At 49.6% G+C, this 16,085-nt stretch overlaps 1 protein-coding gene across 1 annotated transcript; it reads right to left on the bottom strand.

The window, feature by feature from the left end:
• Window positions 1–1,890: 1,890 nt before the first annotated feature.
• On the bottom strand, window positions 1,891–11,022 carry Asb16 (ankyrin repeat and SOCS box containing 16). Its single transcript, XM_059269754.1, has 5 exons — window positions 10,722–11,022; window positions 6,348–6,615; window positions 3,285–3,771; window positions 2,853–2,966; window positions 1,891–2,519 (listed from the first exon to the last, which is right to left on the bottom strand). The coding sequence occupies exons 1-5, from the start codon at window positions 11,020–11,022 to the stop codon at window positions 2,334–2,336; spliced, it is 1,356 nt and encodes a 451-aa protein (XP_059125737.1). The 3' UTR covers window positions 1,891–2,333.
• Window positions 11,023–16,085: the final 5,063 nt, after the last annotated feature.

Raw genomic sequence — 16,085 nt, 5'->3', positions numbered from 1 at the left:
AAACAAACCAACCTAGGGCCAACAGAATGACTCAGCAAGGCTCCTGCTGAGTGGATAGAGAAAACCAGCTCTTGCAAGTTATCTTCTGATGAATTCACACACACACACACACACACACACACACACACACAAAATGTAAAACAAAGTAAAGCCACCCCTAAACTCTGTTCTTTTAATATTTCATGCTCTTTTGTAACTGGAAAATCTTCCCCTGTCACAAAAGTAATACATATAGTTCACGATATCTTTAAGAAAACAAAAGCAACAAATAGGTATTTTGTGGTTTAAGGCATGATAGAAGAGATTAGACTGGCTAGGGCCTGCCTGCTATAATGGGGCAGAAACTTCGCATCATTCCCTGGAGCAAGGTTCCAACTCAGGCCAAGGACTGGGAAGCCTTCCTTTTCTTCTCTTAGAACCAATGGTTCTCAAACTTCCTTATGCTGAACCTTTTAATAGTTTCTCATGTTGTGGTGAGAACCATAAGATTATTTTTGTTGAAGCTGGGTGTGGTGGTATACACCTTTAATCCCAGCACTAGGGAAGCAGAGACAGACAGATCTCTGTAAGTTCAAGGCCAGCCTTGTCTACAAATGGAGTTCCAGAACAGCCAGAGCTATGTAGAGAGACCCTGTCTCAAGCTCCCCCCAAATTATTTTCTTTGATACTTCATAACTGTAATTTTGCTCCTGTTATGAATCATAATATAAATATCTGTTTTTCAATGGTCTTAGATGACCCCTAGGAAAGGGTCGTTCGATCCCTAAAGGGGTCTCAACCCATAGGTTGAGAACCACTGTCTTAGACCTTTGGTTCTGTGGAACTAAAGCAAAACCTCCATCCAGAAACAGGTGGTCCCTACTCTGCTGAACCAGGGCAGAGGCCCCAGGAAGCAGGCCCGGGGCTCCTGATGTGGCTCTGCTGGGTGATGCCATCTGATGATTGAGATCCCTGTGTCCCCAGAAAAAAGGTCAAATAAGCCTGTCTATTCTCTCCTGGGATAGTTAGCACAAGGCTCCCATACGTGTGTGTGTGTGTGTGTGTGTGTGTGTGTGTGTGTGGTCTGTAGCCTTTTTCATGTCACTAGTAATACCTGTTCAAGGCAGAAAAGGTAGAAGCCCCAGAAGAACACAGAGAGGAGAATAAACATGGAATGATGGGAACTTCAGTCACATGTAAACCTAACAATATCCATACATTTGTTCTGTGCACAAATTGTTTATTTGCATTCATAAAACTGGTTTGCCTTTAAAAGCCTCCCCCTAAATGTGAGTGGTCACACCTTTTCGTCTCTAGGGCCAGAAGAAGTAAGGGAGGATAGCTTTCTAGCTGTCTGGGCCCCAGAAGACATTCTAGAGTGACTGCCGATTAAGATACCACGCAACACTTGGGAGTAAGGGAGAACACATCATAAATGTCTCAGGTGGTCAGGCGGTGGTGGCACACGTCTTTAATCCCTGGCACTGGGAGGCAGAGGCAGGCGGATCTCTGTGAGTTCGAGGCCAGCCTGGGCTACAGAGTGAGATCCAGGAAAGGAGCAAAGCTACACAGAGAAACCCTGTCTCGGAAAACCAAAAAAAAAAAAAAAAAAAAAAAACCCACAAAAAGATTATTCTAGCATCCATTCGAGACATGGGTTTCATTAAGAGCCGGGGTCTGACTCTGTGGTGGGACACTTGCTTAGCATGTACCCCGAGCCCTGGGGTCCACGCCTAGCGCTAGGGAAAAAACAAGCACAGTAGCCCTTTTAGTTCTATCTAGAGCTGGGCTAGAAAGAAGGCAAAGAGGGCTGGGGATTTAGCTCAGTGGTAGAGCGCTTGCCTAGCAAGCGCAGGGCCCTGGGTTCGGTCCTCAGCTCTGGAAAAAAAAAAAAAAAAAAAAAGAAAGAAAAAGAAAAAAAGAAAAGAAAGAAGGCAAAGAAGCAGGGTTCCCCCGCCCCAAAGATCTTGCTAGCTTTGAACTCACAATTCTACTGCCTCAGCCTGCTGAGTATTGGGGTTAGAGGTATACGCCATCAAGTCCAAGTAAGGGCCTGCCACTATGAAGGGGGCTGAGTAGGCATCTGGGTGGCGAGGGAGGAACTGCACCTGGGATCAGTTGCTTGTAGCTTGGGTCGATGAAGAGGCCATCTATCTACTTATGCATGAAAGTGGTAGGTGGGTGAAAGGTTTCTTTGGGGACAGGCTGAGAGGGCCTGAAGATCAGCAGGTGGCTTCAAATGTCACTGGAGGGACGAGCTGGCCCTGGAGGGCATGCTAAGTGCAAAGGAAAGGGGTACTGGTTGGTTTTCCAGGCCTGGGTGTAGGAGCAGATGGAAGTGGCCTGCTCAGAGCTCACTGGATTTGTCCCTCCACACACAGCAGCAGGTAGTCTCTGAGCAGTGGGGGCAGTGGGAGTTTGGTGGCAGCCTGCCGACAGTTGCTACCCAACTGAGTACGAACAGCCAGGCGGGCCAGGTGCTGAAGCCGTCTTGGCTGGTTTTCCATGCTTAGGGCTGAGCTGTAGAAGGCTTCATGTTCCTAGACCAGAAGGAAGGGAGGATCAGATGCTCCAGTACCCCTGATTTTGATGACCCATTGCCATGGTATTGGGGACTGGATTTCAGTCATGTCTGTGGCCACACCCATCCCAGACATGCTGGTGGACTTCCGCCAAGTCAAAGCTGACTGATAAAAAGATGATTGACCGTCAGCAAGGGGCTGGGCAGTAAGGGAGATAAAAGATCTTTGTGGGCTGCTGTAAACGGAGGCCTGAAACCAGGGGGTTCACTGCCTACCCTCTTCTGCCCAGGTCTATCTTCCCTCTGGCCTCTCTAGCCCGCTAGGAAAAAGCTCGACACTTGGAGTCAATACCTGCCACAGTTCCGGGAGCACCGCCTCCACCCAGGGGTCACAGGATGGAACACATGGGTAGGCATTAAGCAGGACTTCCAGGGCCCGAGGAAAGTTGGCACAGTGTTTCAGCATCTGGGAATCAAAATAGGAACCTAGGAGTCGCATGCTGCCCCAACTAAGGCAAGCCCAAGGCTGGCTATTATAAACTGCCACACACACCCTCGTGTTCCCCATGCCTCCCCTTGCCCCGTCCACACACGCCCCGAGCCCCTGGCCCCCGTTTCCTTGACTCTCTCTACCTTTGGACATCCTATCCCCTCTGCCAAGATGGAGATAGACCTCTAGTCACTGAGGGAGGCTTTTGATCTCCTTGACCCTTCCAGTCAGGAAGTTCTGTTCTAGGCTCTCCCTTCCAGTTGGCATCTCCTTCCTCAGGCCCTCCCAGCGCACCTCAGGGTGAACAGGCTGGGCCCCGTAGTCCAGCAGCGCTGCAAAGAGGACCTCGGGCTCCCAGTTGGGGACATCCTGTACCGCTTGCAGCGCGCAGTCCATGGGTGTGTGGCCTGCCCCGTTGGTGACTCTAGCGCTGGCCCCGTGGCGCAGCAGCAGCTCGGCCAGGCCTCCGCAACCGTTAGCACAGGCGTTGTGTAGTGGTGTGTGGCGCTTGCGACCAGCAGCCCGGGGATCAGCCCCGGCTTCCAACAGCTGTCGTGCTGCCGCCTCGTGGCAGCTACCTGGCCCCTCTGCTCCAGCGCACGCTGCGTTCAGTGCAGTTTCGCCCTGGCTAGTGCGCAGGTCCACGTCTGCACCCTTCTCCAGGTAGAGAGCCACGTGTTGCTCCAAGCCACGAGCTGCAGCCACATGCAGGGGAGTGACTTCGCTCTCCTGTGATGCCACATTCACAGATGCTCCAGCCTCTAGCAGCAACTTGGCACACCTACGGACAGGATGCAAGACCCGGGCAAATCCTGAGGACCCTAAGGCCTGCTATCACCACCCATATCCTTCCCACACCTCTGCCTGGAGGTCTGGCCTAGCGTTCCCAGCTGATCACAGAAACTCCATTACGAACACCAGGGCTATGGGGCCAGTAGAAGCTGCCAGAAGCACCTTCAATTTTCAGTTAAGCCCAAAACAGTCTAGTGCAGCAGCCAAGAGCACACACAGAGCATTAATGGATGTGGCAGAATCTGGAGAGTCCGTCCTGAACTGAACTGATTTACTTTTTTTGTGCTAGGCGGGAAACCCAGGCAAGTTGGCAAGCTATTGCTGAGCCGCACCCCGATCCTGACAGCGTCAGACTCACTATGCAGCAGAGAATGACCTTGAATTCTTGGTCCTTCTGCCTCCTCTTTGCACTTGCTGAGATTATGGGTCTGCACCACAAAGCTCAGTTTCTGTGGCGCTAGGGATCAAAGGCAAAGTTCCATGCATGTTTGTAGGCAAGCACTCTGTCAACTGAGCCCCAGCCCCAGCTCCTGATCTCCTTACATTTTGATAGGGCAAGATTTGGAAAACCCACCCCTAAGTACACTAGGACACGTGGAATATTAAAGTGTGTTCCAAAAACAGACGACTACTCTTCCCAAACGGGCTGTGTTCACTGGGCCCAGGAAAGCGGTTGGGGACCTCCCTACTCCCCTTTCCCTTAGAGAAAACAAGCAAAACCAAACAAAACATTTTAGAGGGAACCTGCTTCACAGTCTCTGAATTCCTGGAAAAATTACAGCCCAGCACACCATTATAGCAAATGTGCTATTACCTACTGTGGTGAACAGGAGCTGAACTAAATTGCCAATGGAAAAAAATGGTAATTTAGTTTTGGTTGTGAGCCTAGCCTTTAAACGGCTGAGCATCTTTCCAGCCCAACCAACGGTAGTTTACAATGGAAAAGGCAATAGCAGCTGCTGGATTTTAGTGAAACCATAACTGGAGATCCTTTCCCCAAATACAGATCATGGATACAGGTGCTCAGTGGCCAAGAGCTAAGTAAACAGCACCTCTGACAAACTACTAAGTTTAATTCTGCAGTAAATCCTAGTTGTTGACATGTTTTGACTTCTAATCCAAATGTAAGAAACACTTAAAAAAGCTTACTCTGTGGGGCGGGCTCCAGGAAACGCCTATTCTCACTATATTCAAAAGGACAAAGTCAGTGGGAGGATGCTTGTGTGCAGCGACCGAGAGTTCAGTTGTGTCCTAAGCACCAGAGAAAGGGCTGGTAATTTTGTTTATTGAGAGAGGTAGGTAGCCCGAGCTGGTCAGGAACTAGCTATGTAGACCAGACTGGCAATCCTCCTGCCTCAGCCTCCTGAGTAGGGCTGGCAAATTTAGATCACTGGGAGGTCTATCACTGACCCACAGCTAGTGGGGGCAGACCTCTGGCTGTTGGCTGTCAGTGTCTGGAGTCCTTACCTGCCCGCTGAGTTTGTTGAACTGATCTGTAAAAGAGTAAATACCACCATGCAGGGAGTCCGAGACACTGTTGACTTGTGAAAAGGGAAAGGATACTGGGTGTGGCGGCTCGTGCTTGTAATCCGTGTTTGAAAAGAGTGCCCAGGCCTGGTGGTGGCAGCAGATCTCTGTGAGTTCAAGGCCAGCCTGGTCTACATAGCCAGTTCTAGGACAGCCAAGGCTGCACAAAGAAACCCTGTGTCAAGGGGGGAAAAAAAAAGACTGGTTCAAGAAGATCATTCAAGAGTGTGAGGCCAGTCTGGGCTACACAGTGAGATCCTGCTGCCCATAAGCAAACCACAACGAAAAAGGATTAGGGATGCAACAGAGTTAAGAGAGTGCTGGCCTAGCATGTACAAAGCCCTGGTTTTGGTTTCTGAGCATGGTGATGCATGTCTGGAACCCCAGCACTTAGGAGGTAGAGGTAGGAGTTTAAGGTCATCATCTTCCAAGCTACATGAGATTCTGTCCAAAACAAAACTAAATAAAAGCAAAAATGAGCGGGGAGCCAGGCATGGTGGCACACGCCTGTAATCTGAGAAGGCAGAGGCAGAAGAATCACCAAACCTTCAAGGTCAGTCTGGCATAAATAGCAAGTCCCAGGCCAGCCAAGGATAGAGAGAAAGACTCTGTCAAAACCAAATACAAAACCAATTTTAAAAATTAAATAAGTGGGAGGAGAGAGCTGAGCATCGTGGTGTACACCTGTAATACCAAGACTCAGGAGGCTGAGGCAGGGGGATCACGAGTGTGAGGCCAGTCTCAGAAACATAGAGGTTCTGTTTCAAAGTGGAAGGAAAGCCAGACACTGTGGCATAACTCCAACTCCAGGAGACCCGACACCCTACTCTGGCCTCCATAGGCACCTGTACACATGTGCACACACATATACACAGAAATACAATAATGAGTCTCTATCTCTGTGTGAAAACATAAATCCCTGAGGTGCTTTATATATGACAACGAAGCCTTGTCAGGTCATCCTGGTTCCTAGAATGTGAGCTGGGCACAGACACACAAACATGCCCCACAAAAACATCCCAGGCCATGGGCACCTACTGCAAGGACTCAGGAGCTGTGCAGAGGTGCAAGGGGGTTGTGCCCTCCTCCGACAGCACATTAGCTTTGGCACCAAATGTGAGCAGCAGCTGAACACAGTCGGGTTGGACTTGGGCACAGGCCTCGTGCAAGGCAGCACGACCTCCGATCCGGGCATCGAGCTCAGCCCCCTGCAGGATAAGGTGCCGGGCGCAGTCTATGTAGCCTCTGGCCACAGCGATGGTAAGAGGTGCTGTGTGTTTGGTCTTTGGAGTCAGCACCCAGAATCCTGAGGAGAACAGGCAGTACTGTAGGACTTTGAATGGGAGTGCAGGATGGAGAAGCTGTCTATGGCTGGCAGCAGATGCTGGCCTTCCTTGGGTCTATCTTACTGAGCCCCAACAGCCATGCTGTACCTGTGACTAGGGGTTCACTCAAGTTCTGAGTTGGGAGAACACATTGGGAGAGCCTTTTTCAACACTTTGTCGGTCTCTAACAAAACACTACACTCCCCAGCACTGGAAAACAAGGCAGAAAATCTCACATAGTATGTGTCATAGAGAAGTTGTTCTATAAAACCACAAAGGAGGGAGACAGCCAGGAGCAGATCCTGACGGGAACCTCAGGCTGAGTGGCTAGTGGGTTCAGTGGCTCTCTTCGTTCACATCTGGCCTTGGGTTTAGAGATGGGAGCTGTGCACAAGTGTGTATGGAGCTGAGTTTGGAAATGGACTGCCAGATGGAAAGAGGGCTTGTTGATCAATGACTGGTATTGGCTTTGAATGGAACAGTCAAGAACTTGTTTAAAGGATACAGTGTGTTGTACTGAAGTGGACACTGTTGGCATGGCGGGGAAGTGGGGTCGCTGTTTCTCTGATTCTTAGGTGAAGACTGTTTTGTTTTTGAAGAATAAGACTTAGTCCAGGTTCCATTTCGGGGGATGATGGGTATTTTTCAAGACAAAGCCAGGACAGCTTGGGTGGAGTCACCACCACAGGTCGGCAGGACTTGGGGCCTGCGGTGCCTGCCTGTCCTGGGTCCATAAGCTCTCCCCAGGACTGTGAACCCCCAGATCCAAGGGCCGAGGTTAAAGCAAACGCTTTGCAGTTTTCACAAACATCTCAGTTAAGTATTTGGTTAACTTGGACAAACTTGCTAGGTTGGGATACATCCTAGAACATTTTCTGTCAAGCACATAAAGGTCTTCATTCTCCTGCTACTGAAAACAGCAAAGGGGACTGGGGTCTGGCTCGGTGGTAGAGCACTTGCCTCTGACTTCCATCTTTTAATACCCAAATCAATCAATCAATCAATCAATCAATCATCAATCAATAATCAAAGTGAAAAAAAAAGGGAAAACGGGGCTGGAGAGATGTCTCAGTGGTTAAGAGCACTGGCTGTTCTTCTAGAGGACTGGAGTTCAATTCCCAGCACCCACATGGCAGCTGGCAACCATCTGTAACTCCAGTTCCAGGAGATCCAATGGTCTCTCCTTACTTCCATGAGTATTAGGCACATAAATAGTGCACAGACCTACATGCAGACAAAACACCACCCACATATATAAAATAAAAATGTGGGGTTGGGGGCTGGAGAGATGGCTCAGAGGTTAAGAGCACTGACTGCTCTTCCAGAGGTCCTGAGTTCAATTCCCAGCAACCACATGGTGGCTCACAACCATCTGTAATGAGATCTGGTGCCCTCTTCTGGCCTGCAGTCATATATGCTGTATATGTAATAAATAAATCTTAAAAAAAAAAAAAAAAAAAAAATGTGGGGTTGGGGATTTAGCTCAGTGGTAGAGTGCTTGCCTAGCAAGCACAAGGCCCTAGGTTTGGTCCTCAGCATCAGGAAAAAATAAATAAATAAATAAAAATAAATAAATAAATAAAAATGTAATTTAAGGACTGGGCAGTGGTGGCACACGCCTTTAATCCCAGTATTCAGGAGGCAGAGGCAGGCGGATCTCTGTGAGTTCAAACACAACCTGTTCTACATATCAAGTTCTAGGTCAGCCTGAACTACATAATGAGATTCTGTCTCTAAAAATAAACAAAAAACAAATAAATAGAAAAAGGAAGCTACGTATGATGGCTCATGCCTGTAATGACAGCAATCAGAGGCTGAGAGAATATGGCTTGCTGCGAATTTGAGGACAGTCTGGGATACACAGTAAAATACGGCAAGGCTGTACCTCAAACCTCTTCTCCACAAAGGGAGTGGGAGACAGGAAACGAAGAGCCCCAAGTCTTGGCTAAGATGAGCTTACAATCCATCAAGGATGTCAGGAGAACCCAAAGAAAATACAGACTAGGCCTCAGAATACAGGGAGGCTGCAAATGCAGGGAGCAGAGGACAATGAAGCCCGGGTTTGCCTGGGCAGTTAAAGACTTGAAGGAGAGAGCTGTGAGCTCATTACAGACTGAGGGCAGTGGGGCTTCTTGCAGCAGCACTTGTGTGTGCTTTTGTTCGCTGGTGGACAAAGGCAGGCTACACAGGTGGAAAAATAAACCCTCTTTTGCAACCCAGAAAAAAAAAAAAAAAAGACTGTTCCTTGTTCTTCCAGAAGACTGGAGTTGGGTTCCCAGAGAACCCCCAGCATGGACTCACAACCACCTGTAACCCCAGTTCCAGGGGATCCAATGCCCTCTGCTGTCCTCCATGGGCACCAGACATGCACATGGTGTACAGACATACACCCATACACATAAAATAAATCTAAACAAGTTATAAAGGACCACGAGTGCAGCGATGCAGGATGGGTGCTGATTGGCAGTTTGGTAGGGAGCAGGAAAAGGCGGGGAAGCAGATCCCAGAGCGCTGTGAGACCAGTGATCTGGAGAGCTTGTTTGGAGGTCCTAGTAAGGGAGCAGCTACTTGTACACCCTTGACCAAAGACCAGTCCTCTGTTGGGGAAGGTGGTCTTCTCTGACTGGAGTGGTAGAGGAGGAAGAGGACAGCAGCCCAGCCAGCCTGATCAGCTAAGTCAGCCTGGCAATCGGGAGGTGACAGATGCCACAACCAGACTGCTCCCATATTCGGGTCCAGGTGATCTTTTGTTTTGTTTTTTTTGTTGCTGTTGTTTTTTCGAGACAGGGTCCCTCTGTGTAGCTCTGGCTGTCCTGGGACTTGCTTTGTAGACCATACTGGCTTTGAATTCAGAGATCTGCCTGCCTGTGTCTCAGTGCTGAGATTAAAGGTGTGTACCACCGGCTCTCTTCCAGGTGATCTTATATGCTCTGCTCTAGTGGGGGGGGAGGGGATTAAAGATTTGAGGCCTTTGACTCTAACTAGCTAACACTGAAGAATGTTTACAGCTGAAAAATAAGATACCATCTGCATGTTAGAAAGGCCAAGAGTCTCAACAATAAAAAATGTTTTTTTAAAGGAGAAAGGACCCAAATCTATCATTCTATTTGTAGAGTAGTTATATATAAATCCTGGCACATCTATGTACAGCTTTGAGTATTTCCCTGACAAGGAAAGATCTTACATGAAAAAAAAATCACTTGATAATATTGCATGTGGCCAGGCATGGTGGTGTATGAGTGTAACCCCATCATTCAGGAGCATGAGACAGGAAGATCCGAAGTCCTAGGCCAGTCTGAGCCACAGAGAAGTCCTGTTTCAAAACAAATGACAGTAACATATTGGACAGGACCTGATGGGACAAGCGCACGGTCCCAGTTACTCTAAAGGCTGAGGCAGAAGGATCACAAGCTCAAAATCTGCCTGAGCTATGGAGTGAGTTGAAAACCAGCACTCAAAAATAAAGTGCTTATTAGACCGGAGAGATGGTTCAGCAGGAGGTGCTTGGGTCTTCTCCCTACCCCCAACTTCAATAAGTGTAAAAAAAATTGCATATGGATTTCATAAAAATTCTCTTCTATAGGAGAGAAAACCACAGAAGAAACATGGAATATATATATATATATTATATTATATATATAAAACATATGAGTATTCCTATATAATTAATATAGTGCATACAATTGTTTGTCAACCAAAACCAACATTTTCAAGCTGTGTATGTGTTATATAAGAACATAACTTTTGGAGGCTGGGTGTGGTGGTACATGCCTTTAATCCCAGCATTCAGGAGGCAGAAGTGGGTGGATTTGAGTTTGAGGCCAGCCTGATCTACTTACCCTGTCTCACAACCACAAAAACAAAATAAAGCAAAACAAAAACAAAAACAAAAACAAAACAAAAAACCAAAACACAAAAACAAAACCCAAATCCACACTTTGCCTTAACTGTTTAGGAAGGAGCTAACATGGGTGGTTATGATGGGCAGCCCACTTTAGGGTCTTTAAAGAGAAGTAGGGTCTGGACTCTTCCCTTCCCCACCCCCACGCTTCTCCCCTCTTCTGCCCTCCTAGGTGGTACTCCTTACCCTGTTCTGCTGACCAGGCCAGCTGGTTGCTCACAGTCTCCACAATCATGTTGGCAGCCTCTTCATCTTGGAACAGGATTTGAACCTGCTGTAGGTCCCCAGAGAACAGGGCATTGTGGACAGCTGGGTCTCGGCAGGAGCGGCGAGGCCTCATGAGCCGTGCCTGGGGACTAGACAGGTACCTCTGGCTTCGACACCGATGGGCAGCAGCCCGCCTCCTGTCTTCCCATTCTAGCCACTCTCTCTGTAGGCGGAGAGCACGCAGTGTGGAGGACGTGAAAGGAAAGGTCTCCCCTGCCATGAGGGGTCCAGTGGTCTGGGTAGTGCCACCTAGGCAGAGAACTGTTCCTTGTCCCAGCTAGCACCCTTGCTCTGGGGAGCCACCCTGCCCCCTTCCTGGTAAGCTGGGGAAGCAGCTGAGTCTATAAATAGGCCCCTCACTGCATTGGTAAACAGTTTGCCTAGAGTCATGATCCTAATGCAGAAGGTATTGGGCCAGCCCCTGCCCCTGCCCCTACTGGTCCCCTTCCATTGGTCAGCAGGTCCTGAGTCAAGGTCATTCCTAGATCCTACTTCTCTGGAGTGAGCCTTCTAGTCCAAGCAGTCAACCATGGGATGGATGGATGGGCAGGATGGAGCGGGGTAGGGGGGTGTGGGGGGAAGGACCAAGGTCCTACAGCCTCCACAGTGTTGGCTGAGGAAGTGGGCAGGAGCCCAGGATGGCCCACAGACCTCAGTCAGGGGAAGCAGAGAGAAATACTGAGAAGCCAAACCATTCTTCCTGAATTTGCAATAACAGCAATTGCTGCGAGCATGTACCACACGTGGTAGAATTTCAGTCACTCTCATATCCACCTCTACTCAGAGGACCACAGTCAATGAGGACATACAAAGTAGATTTGGTCAGTAAATGAGATGGCTTAAGTATTTCAGTTCCACCTGACATGGGTAGTCTTATTTTACAGACTTAAGGAACTTAATTCTTTTTTTTCCCGAGACAGGGTTTCTCTGTGTAGTTTTGGTACCTGTCCTAGATCTCGCTCTGTAGACCAGGCTGGCTTTGAACTCACAGAGATCCACCTGGCTCTGCCTCCCTAGTGCTGGGATTAAAGGCGTGCGCCAGCGCCGCCTTCAGGAACTTAATTCTTAACAAGGGAAAACTACTGGCTCAAGATCACACAGCTGATGATGGGCCAGACTTAGATGAGGCACTTGGACTCTAGGGGCTACTACCATGTGGGTTTGATAGTTGGGCGAGCCTCTCCTGTCCCCTCATGTCCAGGGAGGACATGGTCTCTACCTTCAGTGACTAGTTTTTTTCTCCCTAGTTTCTTTTTTTCTTTTTTTTTTTTTTTTTTTTTTTTTTGGTTTTTCAAGACAGAGTTTCTCTGTGTAGCTTTGGAGCCTGTCCTGGAACTCACTCTGTAGACCAGGCTGGCCTCGAACTCACAGAGATCCACCTGCCTCTGCCTCCCAGTGCTGGGATCAAAGGCATGCGCCACCACCGCCTGGCACTTCCTAGTTTCTAAGAGGCCTCACATGCCTACCAGAGGTGTGCCAAGGGGTTGACCTTAGAACTGGGGACCTTCAAACTGTACACCCATTCCCCCTTTGGAGGAAGTGGCTGTGCCTCCAGGAGCCTGTAGGGGGAGGAATGAGGCTGTGAAACCACACCAGCTGGTCTGACTACTGGTAGAGCAAGGGAGGGTGGAGGGATGTCTGCCCGCCAGCCTCTGCCTCCTGGGCTGCAGGCGGGTGGTGTCTCAACAATGCAATGTGGGTTCCTCCTGGCTCCTGGCGCCTGCTACCACCCTGACTTTCCAGCAACCTCCCCCTCCTCTGTGTCTTTCACTTCCTCCTGGCCACAGGCCCACACAGGATCTGTCTCTCCCACATTCTGTCCCCAGCTTCAGTTCAGGTCCTCCAAACCTTCAGCCTGGATCAACCCAGCCCGTGTCTCTTTCTCAGACCACATGCCCCCAGCTGCCGCCAGAACCAACTGTCCAAAAACACTTACTTTTCTTAAAAACTTCTGCAGTCTGGCTCAGGCTCTTCCATGAAAGTCCAAATTCCCTGGTCTGGCCCCACACCACATGGCATTCTTCTCACCAGGTTCTCCGCCCTTCCCCACTATCCCAATGGCTTGGAATCTCCTCCTCATTCATCCAAGGCAGCCTTCTGGGTCAAGGTGTCCCTGCAGTAACAGCTATCCAACTTTTTTTTGGTTTTGGTTTGGTTTTTTGAGACAGGGTCTCTCTGTGTAGCTTTGGCGCCTTTCCTGGAACTTTCTGTAGCCCAGGCTGGCCTCGAACTCAGAGATCCGCCTGACTCTACCTCCCGCATGCTGGGATTAAAGGCGTGTACCACCACCGCCTGGTGCTATTCAGGTTCTAAAGGGCATTGGGTGGGCTTAGCAAAGTCCACATGCCATAGACATCACTCTACCATGCTGGATGTGGGCTGCAGGGCAGGCCCTGGCATGGTCAGTCTTGACACAGTGTTTAGGAGCACCTGGCTCATGGCAGGCTGGCCTCTCCTGAACATTGAATAAAGGTCCCTATTCTCTGCCAGAGCAAACACTCCTTATCTGCCCAGGTGGGTGGCAGCAACCTGGGCTTCTTCCGGTATTGCCCTCACCCTCTGCTCAATCATCCTGTGCTTGGCTCCCAGCTTCTTGGTAGCGCTCCAGGGTGGGGATCCCAGAAGAAGAGTGAGATCATGCCCGATGAGGGTTTGAAGATCCTCAGAGAAAGGCACCTCTATGGACGCAGCTGTGATTAACCCTACTGGAAGCCATACAGTATTTTAATTGCCCGGCTGACGGCCTGGCTGAGCACCCACAGCTGAGTTCCCAGGGTTGGGAGTCTGGCAAAGCAAGGAGGGGCCAAGAGGGGCCAAAGTGGTGGGTGTCCCTTGATTCCCCAAGGCGCACAACAGTCATAGCCTAACCTCTGCCCTGCCCTCTTGCCTCACAGGCCTGAAAGGGCTGACTATAGCTCTGTCCCTCAGAGACATCAGTGTGTAGGTTTTAACATTAGCTTCCGAGCAGAGAAAGGAGGCCTGCCTGGGGTCCACAGGAGGCCAGATGTTGAACTGGAGGGAACAGTGCCCTTGATTTCAGTCTGCCTCCTGGGACTGTAGTCTGGGGAACAAGGAAGCACCCAAGAAACTAAGATCTAAAACAGTTTGGGCTTAGTTGAGACTGGGCAGGAGGGACCAGGACTGGGAGGTGTCCCAGTGAAAACACAAGATAGTCTGGTTGATACCCCCACCTAGATGGCCCGGCCCAGGTCTAAGCTAGAGGCAGAGTGAGCATAAGCAGCAGGCACAAGAGGAGAATGTCTAAGTGCAAGGCACTGGGAAACCAGCCCTGGCTGCCCTGGCCTACAGCACAAATGCCTTTTGGACCAAGGCTCCCTGCAGTCAGCAGCTCCCAGCTGCTTACAGTCCCATCCATGACTAGACTCCTGGGACCAGTCTCCTGGAGCAGTGCATGGAGGGGTTCACTCTCAGCAGCTCAATGACAGCGGGGGGGTGGGGGGTGGGGACGGCCAGGCAAACAGGTCTCTTCAACCTGCTTCCTCTCTGCCCTTCATTCTGGGGAGGATAACGGGTTGGCAACTTGAATTCTGGGACCTTTTCTGCCCCACCCAGGCTCTTGTCAATCGTGGTCTGAAAGATGGTGCTGAGGAGGAGAGAACTGAAGTTCCTGAGCAACAAAAGAACTAAAGCCACATCGATGACAGCTCAAAGGACAACACCACCCGGGTCCAGAGTAACACAAACGAGTGAACAGGGGAAGAAGATGCCAAGCATACAAAACTCGGCCTAACTGATATGAGATCTTCTGCCCTTGGGAGAACACGACTCCCTCCCTAACCCTCGTGTGGCTGCACACCATTTGACTGCCTTCAAACAGCACAGAGTAGAGGGAGGGCACACTGTGCAGAGGAGAATCCCACCAGACCACTTCCTCAGTTAGTGACCCAGGCTCACAGATACCCTGGTAAGATGGGAGAAGCTGGACCTGATGGTACAAAACTGCAGTCCTAGCTGCTTGGGAGGCTGGGGCAGGACTGCCAAGTTTAAAGCCGGACCAGGTAACTCAGTGAGAGCCTGCCTCAAAATAAAAAGATAAAAACGACAACGACAACATCAACAACAACAAACAAACCAACACAAAAATGAAGGAAGGCCTGGGATGGAGCAGAGGTTGAGCACCTGCAAGTGCAAGGCCCTAGGTTCAATTCCCAGCACTGCCAACAAAAACCAAGCGAGAATGGCATCTTACTAACAGATTCCCACAGAGACATCACACAAGATGCTTGACTGTCAGCTGGAGGGATGGCTCAGCAGAGTTCCAACGCCTACATCAGGATTTCTACACTATCTTCTGGACTCTGTAGGCATTCACATGCAAATGGCATGCACACACACACACACACACACACACACACAAATAAGAATACTAAAAATAGGGGTTGGGGATTTAGATCAGTGGTAGAGCGCTTGCCTATTAAGCGCAAGGCCCTGGGTTCAGTCCTCAGCTGGGGGGGGGGGGGGGGAGAATACTAAAAATAAATCTAAGCTGGGCATAGTGGTACATGGGAGGCAGAGGCAGGTGGATCTCTGTGAGTTCAAGACCAGCCTGGTCTACAGATCTAGTTCCAGGACAGCCAGGGCCACACGGAAACCCTGTCCTGAAAAACCAACAAATAAATAAATAAATAAACTTAAAAAAAAAAAAAAAAAAAGCCTGACTGATACTTCTCATACTTCTCAGCATCATTGAGGTCATCCAAACCAAGAGAAGCCTGAGAAGCTACCAAAACCAAGAGGAGCCTAGAGATCCTGAAGCAGGTTCAGAGAGAGACAGAGAGAGAGGGAGGGAGAGCAGGAGGGAGGGATGGAATGAGGGAGGGAGGGAGAAGGAGGGGGGAGAGGGGGGAAGGGACAGAAGGAGGAACCCAGCAAACCAGAGAAATAGCTAATGATAACATAGCAATATTGGTTCATTGAGATCAACGGAGCAGGCAGGTGAATCTCTCTGAGTTCGAGGTCAGCCTGGTCACAACCACTAGTAACTCTAGTCCCAAGGAATCTAAGCCCTCTTCTGGCCTCCAAGGGCACTAAGCATATAGTTGGCACACAGACATACATGCAGGCAAAACACCCATACACATACAATAAAATTAAAAAAAGAAAAAGAGAGGCAGAGAGGGAAGGAGGGGGGAGAAATTGTATGTGAACACACACACACACACACACACACACACACACACACACACACACAGAGTCAATGCTCTTTGCTCTGCCTTGCTGTCTACCTGCCGGCGTTTGACTGCCCCGGCCAGCAGAGAATGG

The sequence above is a fragment of the Peromyscus eremicus genome, chromosome 8a (genome assembly GCF_949786415.1).
Source record: "Peromyscus eremicus chromosome 8a, PerEre_H2_v1, whole genome shotgun sequence".
Taxonomy (NCBI): domain Eukaryota; kingdom Metazoa; phylum Chordata; class Mammalia; order Rodentia; family Cricetidae; genus Peromyscus; species Peromyscus eremicus.
Note: the sequence above shows the minus strand (reverse complement) of the source record. Positions and strands in the feature narration are given on the sequence as shown.